The 23,347-nt window shown below is 36.2% G+C and overlaps 1 protein-coding gene across 3 annotated transcripts in view; it reads right to left on the bottom strand.

Annotated features, from left to right (window-relative positions):
* The window catches only part of HAPLN1 (hyaluronan and proteoglycan link protein 1), a 62,110-nt gene that overhangs the window by 4,474 nt on the left and 34,289 nt on the right, over positions 1-23,347 (bottom strand). Inside the window, exons 1-3 of one of the 3 annotated variants that reach the window (XM_017675795.3) lie at positions 22,798-22,994; positions 22,093-22,218; positions 5,070-5,441 (exon numbers count right to left, since the gene is read on the bottom strand). In XM_017675795.3, coding sequence (XP_017531284.1) covers positions 5,070-5,441; positions 22,093-22,192 — 472 coding nt within the window. In that variant the 5' untranslated portion in view covers positions 22,193-22,218; positions 22,798-22,994. Of the gene's footprint in view, positions 1-5,069; positions 5,442-22,092; positions 22,324-22,797; positions 22,995-23,347 lie in introns of those variants that run through there. The other 2 variants (XM_017675796.3, XM_073234419.1) reach the window with 2 other exon arrangements.

Raw genomic sequence — 23,347 nt, 5'->3', positions numbered from 1 at the left:
CTTGGAAAAATTCACCATTGAATACTATGAGTGGGAAGGGACACAGAAATAATGCTCAGGAAGTATTTATCAAAATACACAATGTTTTTTCTTGGCACTAGTTTTATATAATTAGTAATTAGTTTTATATAGTCTTTTAAATGTATAAACAAACGTTAAAAATAGATACAAATGTAGACATACACTTCTTTTCACATGTGCTCCTAAAACTTATCCTGTACTTGCAGATAAGTAACTTTCACTTATGGGGCTTTTTTATTAGAAACTCGAAAGTGTTCCTTTGCATATGCAATAAAAACCTAATTAAGCAGTCTTATTTCATATTAATAAGACACTTCCTTACAGTGAGGCATATCCCCATAAAAAGAATCATGGGTTTCATACTTATTTCAACTTTTAGTGAAGCCCTTATTTTTTTTCTGTCATTGAACAGTGCAACCAAAGTAAGCCTTCATTTCAAAACATTTCCATTACTATTTTTTTAGCTTCCATATTCATATATTGCAAACTGAAACTAAACCTTTAAAAACATTTTTATTGCAAGTAGAAAAAAAATCTTCTTGAAGCTTGTCTTGCAAGGAAGGTTCAGAATAGACCTCTGTTCATTAAGTTAATGGCAAAAAAGTAAGTTTAAATATTTTAGAGAGCAAAACACTTAGTTTTGTAGTCAGTATGACTTGACACTTGACTTTGCCTAGGCAGATACTATGGCTTTCCAAATGCATTCAGTTCAGTCAAATAATCATGGGAAGTGATTGAGCTGTCTCACAACTTTCTCAGTTTCTTTGGATAAGGATTACATCATGAGAAAGCGAAGTTATATCGTTTGCTGGACTTGAAAGACTACTGCAGCAAGCATCTCCTCCATAGTTGCTAAAAGACAATTAATTTGGGGTGATTGTTCAATGCCTTGCCTTGAACTTGTGGAACATGAACATAATTAAAAATAATTAATATTTTAGCATGTGGAATATTAAAAATTGTCCCAATGACACAGTAATTCGGCCGATTATAATACATGTTGCTATTTTATGAGCCTGCAGATTTATTCAAGGTGAATGTATAATTCACTAATAGTGTAACCAATAGATAGGAAATGTTTTAGAAGTTGTCCTTGAAGACTCTGCAAGAACTTTCAATGGCCTCAATCAAGTTGTGTCTACTGAAGGCCCCAGCAGGACACGTTTGTCCCTCCAGAGCAGTCCAGCTGGCATTGTCCCCTGGAGGCAGCGGTCCAGGAAGGCTTCCTGATCTCATCCTGCCTTCTCAGGTTTTTGGCTGAGGGATCTGTAAGCTGAATCAGAGCCAAAGAAAGGAGGAAAAGACTCTCTTGGTTGCCACTGCCCCCGGCAGCGATGGGGGAGGTGGGGCTGGAGATGGCTCTGTCCAAGATGGTCCAGGCCCCCAGCTAAGGTCCCAGCCTGTGCTGCGGAGGAAGTGCTGTGCACTCCCTGTCCCCTCGGGCCCTCATCCTCTTTCCTCAGCAGCCCAGGAATGCCAATGAAAAGGAATATGTTTAATTTATCCAGCAGAGATTTTCTTGGCAGCTCGACCTCAAGTGAGAGAAAATCTCAAAATATTTCAGTCTGGAGAGAGAAAGAAACCATTTGGGTTGGATTCTTGTTCCCAAATGGCTCAAGATGGTAATCGTGGAGAACGTAGGATATTATAATTTATAACAATTTCAAAGACCCAGGCAACCTTCCATGTTTAAATTCACTGTAGTATATTTAATGGACTCTCATGGGCATTAGGAGAAATTTTTCTCTAGTAATTTGCCCTTAATAAGCCATTGAGTTTTGCTGAAACATTGTTGATTCAATTCCAAATCCAGTGCAATAGATTTTTTACTTGAGTTCCTTTCTAATTTAACATAATTTCAGGCAACAATTTCTTGAAGTCAAAGCAAGTCCCTACATTAACATTTCACTGTTTTTCTATTGTAAAAGTAAATATTTAATTTATTGTTCTATTAACTCAAAAGATTTACTTAAAGTTTCATTAATCTTTGGTGATTCTGGAAAGAACACATTCCAAGTACATCCAAGTCAGTATCTATGTCTTAGTCAGGGTTTAAAAGTTTCATTGTATTATGCACATTTGGTACAACAATCAGTTGTTTCTTACACTCAGATGTTTTCAACAATCAGAGGTTTCTTACAAACAGACATTTCTGGAACTACATGTTTGTTATTATTTTATTTATTTACTTACTTTACTTTCAGCTAAGATGTTAAACTTTCAACATCTAGGACTATAAATGCAGAAGCCTTGGCTCTGTGGAGAAAACAAAATTCCTACAACTGAATTACGGAGTAAATAGTGATTGCTTTCATTCAGCATTATAAAAACCTAAGAAAAGTTAAACTTTCATGGGAGAGAAAAAAGAGTGTATAATTATTTTATTTATATGGTCAAAGTATAATCAAAAGTTCTTTATTTTTCCATGAAAGGTTGGTATGCATCACTACAAAGGGGATTAATAAGGATGATACATTATATGAAAAAGAATAATACCAAATGATGTGAGTAGTTTAGTCAGTCAAAATATGTTTCAAAAACACATTCTGTGATTTATAATTGTATGGTCTAGTTCATCCTAGACCATAGCTGAACAGCTAAAAGTAAATTTCAATAACTCCATAAAGTAAATGTTTTTAGTAAAAAAAAAAAAAAAAAAGGCAGAGACTATCAGCATAATTTTACCTTCCCAGTGCCTTTTACAGTGCCTATCAGTGCTGGTACATATCTGAAATTATTGTTCTGTTTCAGAAAGTTTTTGGACTATATTTTGTGTATTTGGCCTCATTTTCACCAATGGAACACTAATACAATGGAAGACTGGAAGCACAAATATCACGTTTTTCATATCATTATTTATATATTAGTTGATTGCTGAGATGAATTATGTAGTCTAAGCTGCTCATGAATTTCTAGTGATACTCTTGTTACATTCGTACAAGGCTTGCCTCTGGTTAGGTGCTATTTCTAGCAGTGTGGGCAATAGGTACTAATCATACGGCCCTATTCCAAGAATCTATGTGCAAAAAAATTGTATTCTACAGCTACTTCCAACTCACATGTAGGTCACTCTTCCAAAAGGATTTACGCATTTTTTTTTATTAGTATGAGTCAATAAACAGTTCTTAAGTCACAACTAAGAGCAAGGCACTGTGCTCAGTTCTCTAGGAAACAACAGGTTTGAAGTGTAGCCTATTTCTGTGAAGAGTTTATGACTTTATGTATACACCATATATATAAAAATCTGAATCTAAGACAGAATAAAATCTTGTAATATAAATATAAAACCATATAATTTGGGCATTCTGAAGAATGATATTTTTCTACGTGGAAAATTCTTCTGGAGAACACAGTACTTAATCTGTATTAAAGGAGCAATATAATTAAACACACTGTGCAATTACCATTGGAAATGGAACTTAATCATGATATTTAAAATGATACACTTCCCTGGTTTACTTACACACATTAGAAGATTGACAGGAGCTTAAGTGAAACTGGCCTGATGGTAGATGGTCACATGTAAGAATGTAATTGATAATGAAAAACATTGGAACCTGAAGTTAGAGCTAATAAATGATAACCACAAATTATTTTAAAATAAATATAGGGAGACAGTAAATAAGGCATATGAAATATTAAAGTTTAGGAAGTATTTTGGCATATAAACATAAAATCTTAGAAGAAAAAGTAACTGAACAGATAATATACTTCAACCTGTTACTTACTGATGAGGAAGCTATGGTACAATAAAGGTAAGTAACTTGCCCCAGTTACAAAATTTACACTGCCAGAGCGGGGACTAACCTAAGCACTTGATACTATTAGCTCAAGGCTCTGTCCATTGCCTGATGCCCTTTTGATAAAGGAAACTGGTTTTCAAGTAATATCTAATGACTGTCTTCTCTAATCAGCTATTTCTCTCATCCTGAATAATGCCAATGTTCATGGATATTAATATGAATCAATAAAAACTGAAAGCACCAGGTGCATGCAATCAGGAGCTGACAACTACAACTAAGAGAGACAAGAGGTCACAAAAATGCACTTTAAGACATCATGCAATTTATTAGGTACATAAAGCTAAGAAATCTCCATACATATGATGGAATTCTATGGGATTTAGAAGGTAAAATATTCAGTGATGAGCTAACCAACAGATATTTTTCCAAAGGCACAAGTCTGTCTTAGGAAGTGAAAGGAGCTTCCAGTAAGCACATACTTACAGTTCATGTGCATAAGGAAGGATGAATTCTATCAATGCAGCCAAAATTCATCCTTCAGTGTAAAAAAACACTGAAACTCATGAATGTAAGATGTTTTGAGGTACATGAGAAACCAAGGAGAAGAATTTCTTTATATGTGGGTCAGACAGAATTTTGGGCAGAGGGGAAACAGGACAGCAAGGACATTTTTTATTGTTTAGTTTCCTACACATTTTGGTTTTTGAGCCTACTGAATATATTATACATTTAATAAATAAAATTCCTCCCAAAATGCCTTGACCATTTAATATTCAATATCTAAGAGACTCTGGGTCATTAAAAAATGTACTACTTTACAAGAATATTTAAATATATCTGGAGGTTAATTTTTTGTTAAAGTGTTCCAGTTACTTCACAGCATACAATTACATGTATTCTAGTTAACAGATGTCCTTCACAAAACTTGGCTTTATTTTGAAACTGAGATAATTTTAGAAGCACAATAAAAAAGCATCCACTCTGAATTTCTCAATACCCATACAGTGAGATTTAAATGGTGAACAGGGTAAGGCAGTTTCTGAATGTTGTTAATTCAGTTCCACTGCACGTTTCTCCTAGTTGAAAACAGCTTCAATTTTGCATATAACCATTGTGTGTACATTTCAAATATGAAAGCTGGAATCAAAGAAAGACTTCAAAATACAAAAGACCAGAAAAACATGGTATGCATGGATTTTTGATTTCTCACATCACCACTATGGTAACTACTAGACATTACTCGGAATGAAAAAAAGCAATGATTAGTTATCATTTCTAAGTCTCATATGATTTATAGATACCCACCTTGTAAATCTAACGCTACCACAGTGGTATCATCTTCTAATCCTTCAATCACCTCACACTTATATCTCCCATAATCCTCCAGGGTGAGGTCTGTGATCACCAGGGAAGCATCATTCTCACTGCCTCCCTTGAGAAACACTCTCTCCTGGTAGCGTCCGTAGGCTTTCTTGTGGTATCCCATGGAAACAAAAACATCCACTTCCTTGAGGTAATCTGAAGTTAGCTTGGTCCACTTGATGCGGATTTTGTGGGTTCCTGAGCCAAATGCTGTAGGGTCTCGAAAAAATTTACATGGCAGTGTAACATTGCCACCTCTGTGTGAGAACACCTTGGCTTGTTCTGCTTCCACAAGTAGACGGGGGCCATTTTCTGCTATAATTAAAAAAGGAAAAAAAAAAGAGAAGAACCATTAATATGTTTTTAGACTGTTTTATAAAATGAAGTTTGCTACCTATACAGGGTATCTGACAAAGAGTAGCCCACAGTGATGAGCTTCTCTGTACTGTTGAATAGTCATCTCCTTTGAACTACACTGGAGGTGTACTGCTAACCCCCAGGGGATCTCTGCAAGGCAGTCATGTCTTTTAAACCACTGAAAGAAGAAAGGATGTGTATTATAATCATTGAGAAGTATTAGATATAAGACTCCAGTCATCTCAAATGTGATGATTTCATAATAAATTCTACTTTTTTTCTTTTACACTTAAATATAAAAAATGTACAACTAAGACCAAGAGAAGTGACAGAGTTCCATGACTAATTTCATCAATATAAACCGAAAATAATTCATGGTAGGTAAATTTATCTCTTTCAAGCTCAGCCTTCAAATACAATGAGTCTGTATTACAAGAAAAGTAATGATGAACTTTCATTGTATGGTTCTTGCCAAAGGACTTAGAATATCCCACACATTTATGGCTTCTATTCAAATTTACACCTGTGATATGTAATTCTGGAGCATTTTCAAGCAACATGTATGTAATTTACTTTTGCACAATGGGTAGCTATCAGAAAGGTGTTTTTAGCAAACGCTTTTACAAGAGTTCCAGATTTTGAAATATACCCCTCAAAACTTGAATGTCAAAAGTATATCCAAAGGTATATTTATTTTCTGATTAACCAAGTAATTATCTGTTTCCTTGTTCCCTTGAATCTCCTCTCCTCACTCTTTGCTTTCTGCTATGTCTTTGTTCTACAGTTACCTGATCGCTTCCACCTTTCCTCTCCTTGCCCTCTTGCTTGCCTTCTCCCTACCCCCAGGCCTTCATTGCCTTCTAGAGAGCACTGCGATGTTCCAAGCCTGCCAAGTCGGCAGGCCTGCCGCTCTCTAGAGAGCCCGCTGTTATTTTCAGATCTTGGCTTTCTCTGGGGTTTCCCTGGTTAGCTCATTGTGCTTTTGACCTTGACAAGGGCTCTTGAGGATGTGCAAGTTTTAAAAATGAGAAAGCAATATAAGAACTCCTTGACTAACTCACCTTCTCGTCCGTGCACAGCTTTCAAAGACTGCCAGAGCTGCCTGTCATGGAGCTCTGCAGCCCGTCCTGCCCTCAGCCAGTGGGCACTGAAGAAACCTTGGCTGTGAATCATTTAAGAACCCCAAGTAACCAGGAAGAGTAGTCACTCACCTCAAGACAGATTTCATAATTTAGTCACTTAATGGCATATACAAGATTCAGATTTTAAAACAAAAAAGTGTCCAAAAAAAAAAAAGACACAGTGGTTCTATTTTTGTCATAGACCAATACAAATTAATATTTTAAAATGAATGTCTTTCATTTATAAGTTAGCCCCAATCCTCAGAAATGGAAAAGTTTAGCAAAGCATTAGTACCCCCACTTGCAATGATAATAAAATGAGGGGATAACAGCTTAATTGAAATGAATCAAAAACCTAGCTTATTTAGCATTTCCTTCAGATTCTATTCTTTATCTTCTTATTTAGAATCACAGAATTGTAAGAAATGAAAAGTAAATCTCTCCAACTCTACCTAATATATAACTTTCCCCTTATATCTCCCCAGTGATTACATCCAATGTCTTCTTTGTGGGAGGAAGAGAAGGTGCTGATGATTAAGTTTGCTCAATAAAGCTTTAGGGTACTAGGGAACATGCCCCACCCAGTACCTGGGGGTGGGGGACACCAGTGAGCTGGGCCTTCCCATGCTGGGGTTTAAATTTAGACACGACACAGAACTACAAGAGGCTCAAGTTTCATGATTCTTTCAAGTTTTGTAGAGTTAAAACTAATGCCCAAATGCCCTGGCATAGGCATAGTAGTTAGGGCTTTAACGTGATAGAGACCTTGTTCTCATTTCCCCTCCTCAATTTACTAGCTCTGCGGCCTTGAGCAAGTTGTGCAGCCTCTAAGCTCCATTTTCCTTTTATGTGTATTCAGGATAACAATATCAGCCATACATAGCTGACTAATAGACATGTAAAGCACTTAGAAGAATGTCTGATCACAAGTAAGTGTGCACTCACTGCTAGCTATTCTTATGGCAGAGATTTTCAAAAGTATTTCTCAAATGACATCACCTGATATTGAGTATTATTTTGGCATAGGGTAACTCTCCATGGTTTCACTTACTTAGAAAGTTTTCAATCATGTGGGGTGAAAAATACATAAAATGCCACCTGTATTATACAGGAGACTTGGAAACCACTGTGTGGTCTAGCATAACCATAAGGTGTTCCAGAGTGAGTACAAGGTCTGAGTGTTTTTATCAATTAAAGAGTTAAAGCACAGATTAAAACTTGTGTACAGGGGACTAAGACTTCTAACTACTTACTGTGGTTAACTATCATCTTGTAGTATTTTAGAACTATAGGATTCTGATTCTTTTAGGTCTTATTTACTTATACTGTAGCACTGTGAGTGGATGATGATTTAGATAGTATAATAATGAGAATTGAACAGACACCAAAACTTCACTGGCTTCCCACAAAATAGTTTTTCTAACAAGCCTGCAGGAAAGTATAAAATTCTACCATTGTTGTTTCTTTTGGGGTGGGGAGCTGCAGCATTGAGGTAATTGATCATGGAAGTCCCTGAGTAAAATTCAGAGAACCTTAAGAAAGGTGTATGATGTGTAACAAACATACTGCATGACAGAGAGCTGTTAATGTCCATTACCCTAAACCCCAACATGCCTTGAGAACAATGTTTTTTGTTAGATTGCTTGTTTTTACAAGTTGACCCTGCAGATTATATAGTATTGAGCATTGCTGGTGGGAGCAGCCTGTTGCAGAACAAGTAAGACATAGGAAGGAGCCCTGGCCAGTGAACCACGAGCTCTGGGTTTTTGATTGACAGGTCTACCCCATGAGAACATGGAGTTTAGGATTCTGGTCAGGCCTGCAATGGCTGCTGGTCATGACAGCAGTCAGCCAGGAAACACACTAAGCTGGAGAGCAGAGAGGTCAGGGACAAAAAGCAAAAAGGGAATCTTCAAAAGTGCTGGTGACACACTTTGCACCATCTTGCCTAGAATATGTCTTGAATCTGATCATTGGATGAAAAACTTGGATCAGTATGAAATGAATGTTTAAATAAAAACTGATCAATAGGCCATTGCAAAACAAATAAAATGCAAAAGATAAAAATAAGCCTTGATTATCAGAGAGTATTGCTTATTTTCCTCTTTTTAAAAGAAATATGAAAGAATAAATCAAACTGCGTGGCATACATGTGTTCATTTTGGCAGGACTGTATTTTTCAAAAGCTCAATTTGTAAGTTATAGGAATTTCACATGTCTACTAGTGAGTGTCAATGACAGTGACTTGAAAGATTTGATGCCCTTCAAAGACCACAGTTTTCTCCAGGGAAAACAGCAGGCCTCATTATTATTTTACAAATTCTGCTGTGAAATCCAGAGGACATCACTCAATTTCACCAAATTATGAAAGCAATGGTATGACTGAACGACTGACCTTATTGCTCTGTAATTCAGATGAAGTATTTTAAACAATGGGACAAAACCACTTTATTGCAGAAAAACAATTCAGAAGTATTATTACCTATTGTTCTGAGTTCTTTTAAAAGTGTAATCTTTTCTTCTGTTTGGCAGTTCATTGCTAAAGAAATATAGATCACAGGGAAAAGGAGACGGTGCTATGGATCAAAGTATGACTTTTTAAAATTGTGGATGATGCAAAATGACCAATAAAATGTTAAAAACGCAAAACAAAACAAAATTGGGGTATATTTAAGATGACTAAAGAAGGTGCTAAATAAGGCCATTAAAAAAAACCAATCTCCTCCTAAGAAAAAAACTACCACCATTTGAAGTTTTTTTTTTTAATGTGGTACAATATACATAAGACTTGCCATTTTAACCAGTGGCATTAATGACTTTTCAGTGTTGTGTAGCCACCAGCATCTATTTTCCAAAGTTTTTTATCCCTCCAAACAGAAAGCCGATTCTGCCCTGACATTCCTAACTGCTAGGCAGGGTCAATTGTCAACTCCAGGTCAAAGCATCTGAAAACACTGCCCAAGGTTTTAAAAATGGCTCCTTAGTGTTCTGACATTTGTTGTCACTTTGGTGGGCTTGGATGTGTAAGGCTCTTTCCTGTGAAGCGATTGCTGTTGTTTCTCACTATGTGTGACCCTGCCTTTTGGTCGCAGAAGCTACAAGAACGTAGCATTTCCCACACCTGCCCCAGCCCACTGCCAGGGCCTACCTTCTCTCTAACCATTGTACAATCTTTGTCTCTTGCTATTTCCTATCAATTTACAGCTGAAACAAATTGCTTAGAATTGTATTTTCACAATTTCCTTAAATGGCATGTGTCCTTTCTGCATCGAGACCTGCATTATCTGATGTGACATGTTATGGAGCATTCTTATAGGTGTTTACCATATTTATCTTCCTTCTTTGCCTTAGAGCTAAATCGATTCTGTAATCAGAAACCACCCAACACCAAAACACATTGGTGACATTGATCATGAATGTTATTGCCATATCCAAGTCTCAGGGTAAAAAATAAGGGTAAATACTATCACTATTTTAGAGCCTATATGTTGATCTATGGGAATATTAATTTTTTTTTTTAGGGACAGTGGAGCTGTTTTTCCACAGAGGATGTCTTAGACAAAACTTTGTCACATAAACCTGATAAAAGGTGAGTTTTTCTACTTGAAATGGGCAATAAGAACCCCCAAGTATCTCGAGAGGGTCCATTGAACAGTGTTAAAAATCACTATTCTGAGAAATAAACCTGCAACTGTGTTAATATCCTGAAAATATTCTGCCTTTTCTTATTTCCTTTTCTCCATCTCTTTTCACCAGGAAGAAGTAAAGTGTGATGAGGATGTTTAGCTCTGTTCTGCTAAGTTCTTTGTGAACTTTTGTTTTTCCAAATTCATTATTATTTAATCTATCTTCACAACAGTTACTATTTATGGTTGAGCATATGGACTGTTCTTACACTCGATGTCACCTAACCTTCTGTACCTCATTTCCTCATAAGTAAAATGAAGTTAAGCTACTTTCTTCCCAGGGTTCTTGTGAGGTTTAAATGAGGTGATCTGTTGAGAATTCAGCCTTGTGTCTGCATACCTTGAGTGGCCAGTAAATGTTGGCTCTTCGTAACAAGCATTTACTGAGTGTCCAAAGTGTGCTATGTATGCAAACCAGCTTCTATCATCTACATTGTCTTCTTTCCTGTGCTCTTTCAGAAAACAGTTCCTAGAAAGTATTGGTTCCTGAGAAATTCACATCTCGTCAACTTCTGATGATGATTCTTCTAATCTACTGGTTCTTAACAGAGGTGCTTTTCAAGACTCTACCTTATTAAAGCCTTCAAAAAAAAAAAGGTATTATCTTTATAATCCAATTTCTTCCTGTGCCCTCCTCAATTTTCTTGGGAATTCCATACATTCCTCATCTGGGGGGGAGGAGTAGAATGCATTCATTTGCAACTGCCTCCCCTGCTTGCTCTTCTAACTCTTTTTAAGAATCATCATCCAAAACTCTAGGAAAAGTGTGTCCAGAGCTCATGACCAAACTCTTTTTTCATTGTGATTTGCTTTCTTCCGGCACATAGTTGTATCAGTTGAATGGAATAAAACAGGGGCCTTTTTAAACCACTACTTCACTCAGAAGCTTTCAAGAAAAGGCTTAGGAGGCTGTGGGGTTTAGGGGCATAAGAATCAGCCTGCCTGAGCTTGAATCTCAGCTTTACCACTTAATAACCGTAAGAGCAAGGCAAGCTTCTGGAGCTCTCTCAGCTCCAGTGAGGATCACCACCTTTGTATACAGTGTCGTGGTGAGGACTGAATGCGATGGCCCAGGTAATGCATGCCCTATTGTGCATCGCACATAGGAGTGGTTTTAAATGTTAATATTAATTCATAATATTATTGCCATCAGAAAGTCCAATATAACTGCTCCCAGAACCAGAGAAAATCTTAGTATCTTTGTCAACTCAGAGTTGTCTGCTCTGGCTAATAACCTTCAGAATTTTGGTTGGTCCACATTATCAAAGATTTATGGATAAAGAACACCACCTGTCCTATTATTTTAGACTTACAGAAAAATAAATGGGGGTGCCAGAGTCATAGAGAGATTAAGGAAAGTAAAATGGAAAGTAAAATTTGAACATGTCATTAACATGGTGAATGACATGCTTAATTTAAACATATTTTCCAGGATTTTAACTGTAATGCAGGCTTCTTTCAAAGGGCATGGGGAAACTGAAACATTAGTATGAGTCATTTTTCTTCATTAGGCTGTAATTAATCACACACTCCTTAATTAGGAATATGTCTTTATGTGGTAAAAGGGTAGAGCTCAAAACTACTTGTCTCTGCTCAGATCATTTCCATTTTGTGGTGAATGTTAAGTCAAGTTATCCATAATTTTCAGAAAGGACACTACTGGTTTTTACACACTGATATGGTTAATGTCTGCCCTTAAAGTAGGAGACATCAAGATAATACTGTTACAGAGTTAATCTTTGAGGAAAAAGGGATCTTTTGATTCTTTACTTAATTAACAATCATGAGTTGATGCCTATACTGTGTCAAGTATTAAGGTTAGTGCTGAAACAAAATGAAAGGTAAACTGAGCACAAATGCCCAGTGGGTGAAGCTGAGGCAGGAGAAGGGAGCACCATGGTTCTGGGAACAGCAGGGAGTGGAAAGGACCGTCCCATTGCTACGCACACATGCTCCATTCTGAAGCGGAGCAGGAGCCCACTGATGTTCTCCAACGGGAGTGCAGGCTGAAGAGCATCAAGTCTCTGGATTTTTCAAGTGATGCTACGAATGCAGATTTTATGTAACTATGTCCTGTTTTTAAATGTTTGCAATTAATTTGGATTTTTAGGAAATAATATGAGAAAAAATTTACTGCACATCAGGATTTGGGCTCTGGGAAGCAAATATGTGACTTTGCATCCTCCTTCACCCCACCTGCTAGATTGGAGTTTCCAAAGCTCACATCAGCACCATCTCCTGGCCTCTGTATTTCCTCCTTCCCCAAGAGATTGTGTCTAGTCTGGCTATAAATACCACTAATGAAATGATGATTCCACAACTTTCCAGCAGTGGACTCTTTTCCTTAGCATCCAACTACCTGCTGGTCATACATGAAACTCCAGACATGGCCTAATTTCCCCACCCCCTGCCCAAACCTTTTCTTCTCCAAGTCGCCCTCAATTTAGTTTGTGCCTCCCCATCATCCATCTATTTGTCAAGCCACACTCTAGGTGATGTATTTGATGTGCCCCTTTCCTTTAATCTCTACATACACTCTATCAGCCAGTGCTGCCATTTCTACCTCCATCATTTCTTTTCCAAACTGGTTCATCTCCATCCATCTCCACTACTACCATCCTTGTTGGCACCACCACAATTGCTCACCTAACCTACCTCAAGATCCTCCTAAATTCTCCTCTCCTTTACTCGTGGCCCACCATAATCCACTATTCTTGTGATCTTTTGTAATTTATATTATGTCACCCCCTTATTCAAAACCTTTTAACCATTTTCAGGTACTTTTAGAATAAAATGTGAGCCAAAGATAAAGTTCTACAGCCTCACTCCTGTCTACCCTTCCAATCTCATTTTAGACCACACCCTCTGCACTGCTGGGCTGCATCTCCTCTGGCTTCTTCCTGGTTTGAATCCGTGTTTATTCCCATCTCAGAGAATAGGCACTTCCCACGCTTCCTACCTGGAATGCCCTGCCCTGGTTGCTGATGCGCCTGCTCACTATTCAGATCTCAGCTTGCAGACCCCTCCCTGACTCTCTAATAATGGGGTTCACCCCATGGCTCCTGGGGGTTCTCTCACATTTTTTCCTTTAAAAAGTGTTTTTACACTTTTTATTTTTCATATGCTCATTTCTAAGTTTATTCAATTTTGTATGTAGGCCAAATAAATAGTTATAAGAAAAGAGGTTGGAGTTCATGAAGCTTGGTTCTGGAGCATACTTTCATTTTAATATATTGTGGGCAGTCTATAAAAAATTGTTCCTTTATTCATCTTTTAAAATAAGTTATTCTGTTCACATGGAAACATCTTAATGAAGTTTTAAACATCTAATCATCATTCAGTATCTTAAGCTAATTAGGACCCCTTGTTAATGATTGTATGACAAAGACAAAGCAAAAATGATCATATGCAGATTTTGGAGATTTAGAACCTGCCAGCACTAATTTATGACATACAACATATGAGAAATTAGTAACTGTTCATGACTCACAATATATTAATGGAGAAAAACTTTAAAATTTATTTCTTTATTCTTAAAAGAGAAAAAAAGAAAAAAATGGTGGGGGGCAGCCTTGTGTGAAAGTGTTCATTATTCTAGCAACATTACAGTCACACAGAAAATATGTAGTCATACAACTAAGAAAATATAACCAAGTCATGTAATGAAGAAAATAAGAAATTTATGTAATGCATATTGCAATTTGTTAAGAAACCTGTCTGGATTTGACTTCCATGTCTTTCATTTCACCTGTGTTATCATCAGGAACTCTGAGCCAAACAGTCAGAGGTCATTTCTAGTGCTCTCCAGGAACAAAGCAAAGCAAGTACCATTTGCAAACAGAATAATCTGAAGGTGGAAATCTCCTCACTTTTAGAATATGTTTTCAGTGGTGTTTTTATTTTAAAATTGCAAGCAATTCTTAGAAGCAGGACTCTCCTTTTTTCCCACCTCCTTCACTGAATTGACACACTCAACAGTAGTCAATGCTCCCTGTTCTAACATGTTTTGTGATTGTATATGTGACAGACTATGGCCTTTCTGTGTTCTTATCCTTAAGATTCCTGGTCACTTTTGAGTGGACACTGTTTAGAAAAGGTAGGAAGAATTCTTTAACTTACGTTGCTCAATACACTTGGAGCATAATCTGAGCAAGTAACACACTACTCAGAGCTTATGTGTGTGGTATTTAGTCTCTGAGTAAGCACTCAAGTCAAGTGATCAATATGTTTAATTAAAACAAGACAAATGGTTACTATTTGTACCGACTACTTGATAATCATCTTTGAGGGCACCCATGCTTAGTGCTACTGTATTATGACACTACAAAATATGTAAAATATTTTTTAAGTAATTTTAGAGAACTTTTAGATATCTTAGTGATGTCAACTCTTTATTTTGAAATAAAAATATTTCTATACAAAAATTTCCTTCTTCTGGATGTTATCAATTTGATACCTCTTACTTCAATATTTTAGCTTCTTATCATTTTGGTAGATTTTTTGTATTCCAAAAGATTCTCCTAAAACAGTAATTTTCCACTTTTCATTTAAAAACAAAGAGCCAAAGCAAAAAGGAAATTGAAAGCTATTCTTTCGTGATCTCTTATAAAATCAGAGAAACATAGCATGTTGAAATTACTTTAACATTAAGCCATTAAGCTATAGGTCAGCTGAAAGCTGAGTCAACATTGGTTCCTGCAAAGCTGCAACCAGAGGGAAAGTCTTCTCTATTTAGATAATTTTTCTGGTTATTTGGGAAAGTTTCCAAGTGATCGTTGGCTTTCTGCAAAATTTGCGGATTTAAACACCCAAGAGAGACAGAGAAAGCAATGACTTTCTCTTGTTTTTGTGAAGTTGTTGCTACCTGACCAGATTAAGTAAAGGATTTATACTTGGAAACAATCTGAAATTTATTGTTGTAATAGATTCTTTATAAAATAACATATACTTCAGCATCCTGAGTTACTCAATAACAAATTTAGAATGTTCCTAAGATGTATTTGGTAGGTTTTAATCTAAGAGATAAAAACTTTAGTGATTATGGATACAAAGTTCTAAATACTAAGATCGTTTTGTTTGGTAACTAGTTCCATTTTTCTCCATACTTCCATCTCTGCTAAGCACATACTTTATTCTTTCTTGTCACCTTTGTGCCTCTGATACTATTGTGAGTAAGCTCACTGAGGAGATGGTCTGTCCTCCCTTGGAGAATAACCCAGTGTTTTGAATGAAAGAGACCAATGTTCAACACATGCCTGAATGAGCAGGTTTTCTCAAAAGGACACAAATGCAAAGACACCTAGGTCGTGGGCTATCAGATGCAAAGTTGGTATGAAATAATTATATTTCTGAATACAGATTAAGACATTTATCGAAATTGTATACCATTCTATAATCATTTTATTCCTTGCCTTTTCTCTTTATAACCATTGTGTATGTATGCATATATATATGTAACTATGTGTGTGAGTGTGTATCTAGTGGAGCAACTATTGAGTTGAAGAAAGATTTTGCCATGTTTGTCTTACACCTATAATTTAAAGAAACTGATTTTTTAATGTTTCTGTTTGAATACATAAAATTAGCAACACATAATGCTATCTTTTTTCTGTAACATTCCATAATTTTCAATCATAGCAGTTAAAATAGTTAATAGTTTGATATTCATAGTAATGTCTATGTATCTCACTAGAGATACACACATACTAATGTGTGTTCATTACTCACATAGTAATTCTAGTATCTCACTAGACTGTAAGCTTGGTTAAGACAAAGACCTGATGTTTTGCTCCACATTCTATCCCCAACACCTGCTTACAGTAAGTGCATGCTGTAGACTGACTGTTTCAGTCCCCTCAAAATTCATATGTTGAAACCTGATCCCAGTATGGTGATATATAGGGAGTGGTTAGGTCAGTGGGTGGAGCCCCATGAACAGTTTAGTGCCCTTATAAAATAAAATAAACCCAGGAGAGGTCTCTGATCTCCTTCTGCCATATGCAACACAGGGAAAAGACAGCCATCAATGAACTAGGAAGCCAGCTCTCGCCAGACACTGAGGCTACCAATGCGATGACCTTGGATTTTCCCAGCTTCCAAAATGGAAAGAAATAAATTCTGTTGTCTGTATGCCATCCAGTCTATAGTATTCTGTTTCAGCAGCCCAAGAAAGTGTATACATGTATGTATGCAGTGCATGAGTTTTTACATATGTATATATTTTCTTATATATATTTCTTTCTCTTTGGGGTTTATTTATTATATTCATTTGGTGATATTCTTAGTTGATTAAATGATAAGCGTTTGTCTAATTTAGTAGGTACCTATTATATTTGGCTTTGTGTTCTATGGTAAAGTAATAAGATATTTTAGAATTGGTCATCTAAAACTCATGATGTGGCTAATTTTTATAATCTCATGATGAAATTCTCTGATACTTTATAGCCAATATTTTCTAGTTAGAATTACCAACAGTGTACATTTATCTGAACGCAATTTGGAAAATGTACTTGATATTTGTGGAGTTTGCATTAGTAGCTGCAAATTGCATCCTCGGCCTTAAAAAGACAAAGATGAATTAATTTAACTTTCATAACAGATTAATAGAATCCAGATGAGTTTTAAATGGAAGAGAGAAAATTAAGCTGGAATAACACTTATCTAATTCTCCATCACACTTTGGCTCTGTAGATGGTTTGTGATCATACATTATTAAACTCACTCCGCTCCTTCTGATCCACTCTGCACCAGCATATCCCGACTCTGCAGATCTTACATAAGGAGCAGGATAGCATTGCAGTGACCAAGTGTAAACTGAATACTCCTCAAAGCTGCATGCACGCATTAGGAAGACTGCTGCATCCTGCCTCTGAGGGACTCTCACCAAGTCTAAGATGCTGTGCGCAGTGTGGGAACTAAGCATGTTTGCTATCCAAACTTGTAATCCTCTTCCTCGTCTCCTGCCTTTCATTCCATGAACTGAAAAAATTTCCCTGAGATTTGAAAAGATGACTAGGACTTGATTAGGAAAAGTACCTGTATTTGGGTCCTGGATTTATTCAACAAACATGTATTGATTACCTACTATGTGTTGGGTACTGGTTTAGGTATTAGATACATCACAGATCCCTGCCTGTGTGGAGTCTTCTTAAGTTCTTGTGGCAGAAATGGACCAAACAGTGCATGTAAAAATGCATAAGGGTATAACCAGTGCTACAGAGACAAGGGAAAGAAGATAGGAGAGAGATCAAGTGCTAGAGAAGGGGCAGTGCAGCAGTCAGGGTGAGCTCACTAAGGTGAGACATGAGCCCAGATTTGGAAAAGGGGAGATTAGCCAAGAGATACTGTTCCTCATCAGCCATGCAACCTGAGACAAGCAACATAACGGTCTTCATTTCCTCACTTGTACCATGGGATATTGATCTAGATGATTTATACTAGGATCCTTCCAAGGTCTTAAATTCTGTAAACTTTGATGTGGCTTATGTAAACATTAGGAATGAAAGCAGATAATGTTCATCAAGCCCACACAATGTGCCACGAGTTGCTAAGCATCATGAGTGCCACAGGATTTAAGAAATACTCATTATGATAGTGCTAATTTGGAAGTATTTCATTATACTTATTCACTTTTTCAACAAACGTACATCAAACACCTACAATGTGCCAGACACTACTCTATAGCTGTCTGATAAGGAAAGGGAGGCATGTTAAGGTGAGTCAGAGGAGTCGTTTGGGATGCAAAAGGGAAGAGGAACCAACCATAGTAAGTGGGGAGTGTCCAATTCTCCAGGGGTTATAGATACACATTGTTTTTTCTACCCATAGAGAACTGACAATTCTTATTTGTCAGCTTTGTAACACTACAGCTGTAGAGTAGTGCCTGACCCAGAGTTGATGCTTGATATATGTTTGTCGAATAAATGAATGAGTGTAATGAGAAACTTCCAAATTAGCACTATCATAATGAATATTGTTCTTATAAACCAATCTAATTGTTTTATCTTTTGAAAAAGGTGACAATAAATTTTACTTATTAAATAGAAGGGAACAGTTTTCAATTCTGAGGTTTCCTTTGATCATTCTTTTAAAAAAATTAAAGTTGATTATCTGTGTTCACCCAGTAAGTATATTAAGAAAAATTTTTCTAAAGTTTGGAAAGCTTAGGTTTCTACAAGGAAAGTGAAAGTGATCAGATAACATTTAATACGATGTAGGAAATTTTAGATTGTAAAATTAAAGAGGGCAAAGGAGAAAACTTCTTAACTGTTACTGGCAAGTTATTAATTAGTTCATTAGAACTAAGGTAAATATGGTTCTGCTAGCAAAGGAACTTGAGAAGCATGAGCTTTGCCACCATTTGTGCTCCCTTTTTTATTTAAAAATCATGTCTTCCATGACAGCGAGTAATAAAACATGACAAGAACAACTACCATCTACTGGGAGTTTACTGTGTGTCAGGCTCAGTACTAAGCCCTTTTCCATATTACTTGATTTATTATCTAATTTCTCACAAAGCTCTATGAAATAAACAGTGATTATGCCCACTGTTATAGATTAGGTAACTGATACCTGAAGATATTAAGTAAATTGTCCAAGGTCTAAGCCAGTAAGTGGCATGGAGAGAAAAACTTTTGAACTTGTTCCCAAGAAAACCTGCACTTGAACACCAGAGACAGGAGCACTGGCTCTCCGACCTGATGAGGTCAAGCAGCTATGAATTCAGTATAACTCTTTTGCTTTTTACATTGGTTAATGGATAAATGGTCAGAAAGTTTCTCTGCTGTTTATATAAGTCTTTTTAAAAATTGTATTTTAAAAACTTAAATATTCATCATCTTTGAACTTCTACTGGTAATTGCAAGTCTACACAAATACTTTTTGGACTTGATCCATGTATTTTGAAATCTGTGCTTTTGTGTGATTTGGTACTTCATCTAAAATTCTTTCCAGAATTCTGGAAACTCCATATAAAAGTCTCAGGTTTCAATGAACTTGCAAGTTGCTTGACTAGGCACATCAGGAAATGAGGAATGTAACCCAGTAGATGAGAGTGTTTCAGAGAAGGTTTTCACAGCAGCTATGTCTTTGTACGTATTTGAGGAAATTACTATCCCCTGCATAGAGGACAGTATATGACATACAAACTAGGATCTCATTGGCACATTTTTATCAGGCTCTGGACAAGTGAGGTTTGCTTTCTTGTGTAACAAAATTGATTCAATAAAAAAATTAAAGGGAATGAATTAGAACATGTGCAATTTTATCAAAGGCTATGTCTTTCTCCATTGGAAGCTGGGAAAATTTCCTTTTTTATAACCAAAAATATGCTTTTCACTAGAAACACAGTCTACACTTGCCATTTTCTTTCTTTCTTTCCTTTATTTCTTTTAACGCCAGATTACATTTCTTTGTGCCTATTATCTCTACAGAATCCCCCGTAACAAAATTGGGAGGAAGCATTCAGAAAAAAAATATGTTAACTCTTATGCGTGAGACCCAAGAACATATTATCAAAGTGTTGAACATCTTTATCAAGGCAGAGACAATTTAAGAATGATATGCGTTATTCCCCCAATATTATTTGGACCTTTGAGTACAAAAATAGGAACTTGGTGAAAAATGGAAGATAGAAAAAATGTTTTTTTTTTTTAGTAACGTGAATTTTAAGCAATTCTCTATCATTGCTCCTGTTGCTTATCAGTACTATTCAGGAACCTGAAATACAGACTACTAATTTAATTGTCTGACTGCAAAATTATTTTAAAATGTCATGAAGGTTTCCACATCCTGAAATTCCTTCTAGGCCATGTTTGATAAATAAAAGTTTTAAATATGAGAAAATAATTCAGTATTTCTAAGTAATGAAGTTATCTATTTAAATGATATCTATTATGTTACATGGTTTATTTTTGCTTTGTAAAAGACAACTGAAATTATGGCAGGCAGTTGGGAAGTGTTTGTCTGAAGCACTGAAGAATATGAAATTTTAATCTGAATGCTATCATAAAGGAAAAAGAAAACTTTTATTGGATTAAAAAGTAACAAGAACAGATATTTGGAGCAATTTTAAAATAAATTCTGATTTGTGGACATAGCATTATAATACTGACCCAAATCACATTTCAGTATTAACATCCACAAGCAAAATGTAGGCCTTGGAGTTTTATTACTTGAAAGCTTTGAGTAACTTTCTAAGAATATGAATTTACAATTAAAATGAAGTGGACTATCAAGGCATTTTTTAAAACAACTGGATAGTGTCTGAAAAAAATCTGGTACCTCATGTCAGAAATTTCTGTGCACTAAATTTCGGCAGAGCATGTGGTCATGGAAGGGCTGGAGCTACAAAAGTTTTCCTTGCTGAGAAAACTTGAGTCTTACTTTCTTACAAGCTCCCCACAAGTAATTTTTAAAATGTTAATACACTTTTAAAATAATATTTTCATTCTTGGGGTACAATTTAGACAAAGTAGTTTATACATGGTTAATAATATAACAGGAATCTGTCTAATAATAGCTTGAAACCACAACTAAAGTTCATTTTACATCATATTTAAAACTGTTATTTTTAATAATGACAAGGTATTACTATTCTGGCTGAACTGAATTCTGTGACTAGACATTAAAAAGATGTTATTCGTCATCAGTAAATCTCTATGTGTATAGTTTTTGGAAAACAGCTTTGATTCTACTATACACGTTAAAGGAAACAGCCGAGTCAGCAGCTTGCATAGTAATATTTATGATTATATAATTCCTTTTCACGGTTCAACAGTGAAAAATATAAAGCTGTTGTAAGCAAAGAAAATTGAAAGAGATATGTTTAAAATAGCTCGACATTGTCAATTCAGAATTCTATTTGGATAGTCATAATACCTACAGAAAAAATACTTCTAGCCAGACTTACACTATCATTTGACCTTCACAAGTCATACTTTTCAACAGTGGATGCAATTTTCTGAGACTATACTTTTGACCTTGAAGATACAAATTGATGTTTTATGTCTCTTAGCACACTTATAAATGCCTCTGGTCCCCAAACTGAGGTCATCTAAAATTTATATCATCATATGTTTAAACTGTTAAGCTCTATAATTCTTATTTTAATTATTCAGCATACAAGGGCAAAGAGAGAAGCTACAGCTCTTTTAGAACTATCTTTTTCTCACTGCATTAAGCCTCTTAGCTTTCTTAAAGAAGAATGTCCCTCATCTGAAGCTGGGACTCAGGAAATAGCTGCATTGTACTGCAGCCTCCAATCTTGCTACAGCTCTCAGGCTTGGGATTCAGCTGAGTTGAAAAGAAATATGCAGGGGCAATATACAGTCTATGAGAATTAAAGCTTTACTGAAGGAGATGGTTAATAGGGTAAGTTATTTTTTCCAGAACCTTAGCTTGTCTGACTTTCATTTTCACATTGGTTTTCTTAATGATTACTCTAACAGAATGACCTTACATCATTGTTAGTTTTGCTTCTTATTTCTTCCTTCTTTCACCTTGCATTTAAATAAACTTTATGCCCTCTATTCTACTTAGAAGATGACAACTATACTAAAAAAGCCTTGAACAATTACATTAACTCCCTGCAGTTGGAAATTCTTAAGCCATTCCACTTTAATTGTCCCCAATTCCTAACTCTACTCTGATGCAATAACATTCAAAAGTCAGAAAGCATGTTCACCAATTAGCAGAAAGGAAAGAAAAGTTAATGCAGCAGAACTGAGATTAAGAAACACTAACCTCAACTCTGAGTAACTTGAAATTAACTTGACTTTCACAAGAGAACCTGTGTTTTCTTACCTTGTATGTGAATAACTCTGTCATGATCTAGAGTATAGTTGTCTGAACGATGATCAGCCCAGCAGACTGAAATCAGCACCAGAAGAAGTAGACTCTTCATCTTTATATCCCAAAGAATCTTCTTCACTGTGAGAGCATCACATACAAAGAGGCTTGTGAGATTTGGAACCCTTTGGAGTGTTGCACTGCACAACTTACTACCGCCTTATCATCACAGAATGGGTCTGTAAAAATTTTTAACCCAATCTGTTCAGAAAGTTACTGTAGCTGTCTTTGGGAGCTGAAGACTGCAGCTTTGAAGAACTCCAGTTTCCCTTATGTAGCCAGAGTCCAATCAGTATTTAACTCTATCTTTGCAGAATTGTAAATCTAGAAATCTAAAGAAGCATAGTTTCAATATAGAGAGTTATAGCAAGTTAGAGAGATGGGACAAGGATATAGACTTTTAAAAACATGTTTAAACCTCTGAATTTGAAGCATAAGTTATAAAACAACAATTTCATGTATCTGTAAATGAACAGTTATCACCCAGTCTAATAAGGAACTGAACCATGGCAAATAAAGAATATTTGCATGCAACTTGATATCATTCATTTTACATGTAGCTTCCTGAGCAGGTTAGATTTGCCTGTTCTAAATAGAAAAGAGGACCAAAAAAAAAGCCCAATTAAGCAGAAGCAGCACATTTGTTACAAATTCACTTACCATCTTAAACACTGCCTGGGTCTATGGAGAATGGTGGAGAATTATGGACAAACTAAGTTAGAGTTGGGCACACTATCACTGCAGTCATCCTGATTGATTTTTCATTCATTTCTACCTGAAATGCTGACGCACCAAGTTAGAGTGCCAGGTAGGGTCTCTGCAGTCAGCAGAGCCACGGCTGCAGGGAATGTCCCTGCCAGCCTCACAGGGCAATTAGGCGAATGAAGAGCTGAAAGAGCAGGCGTAGCTCTGGTCCTTAGTGAAAGAGGCAGAACCGCCAACTTGGCTGTCCTTTATTGCGAGACTGTTTGATAAAAGAGGACACATTCCTCCCAAACTTTGTCATTGGAAGAACCAAACCGTGATTGCAAGTGATACAAACCTTATGACCTTTGCATTATTTGCCAAGCAAAAATTTCAGTGTAGCTCCTCTGTTTTAATGTGGAAGCTAAGGCAAATATTAACAAGGACTTTTTCTCTCATGCGCACAGCAGCCTAACAACACTTGGCTATTTTTAAAACTGAAATTGCACAGTACTGGCTTCTCACA

This window comes from Manis javanica, chromosome 1 (genome assembly GCF_040802235.1).
Source record: "Manis javanica isolate MJ-LG chromosome 1, MJ_LKY, whole genome shotgun sequence".
Lineage (NCBI taxonomy): Eukaryota > Metazoa > Chordata > Mammalia > Pholidota > Manidae > Manis > Manis javanica.
The sequence above is the reverse complement of the archived record's forward strand: the minus strand, read 5'-3'. Positions and strand labels throughout refer to the sequence as shown.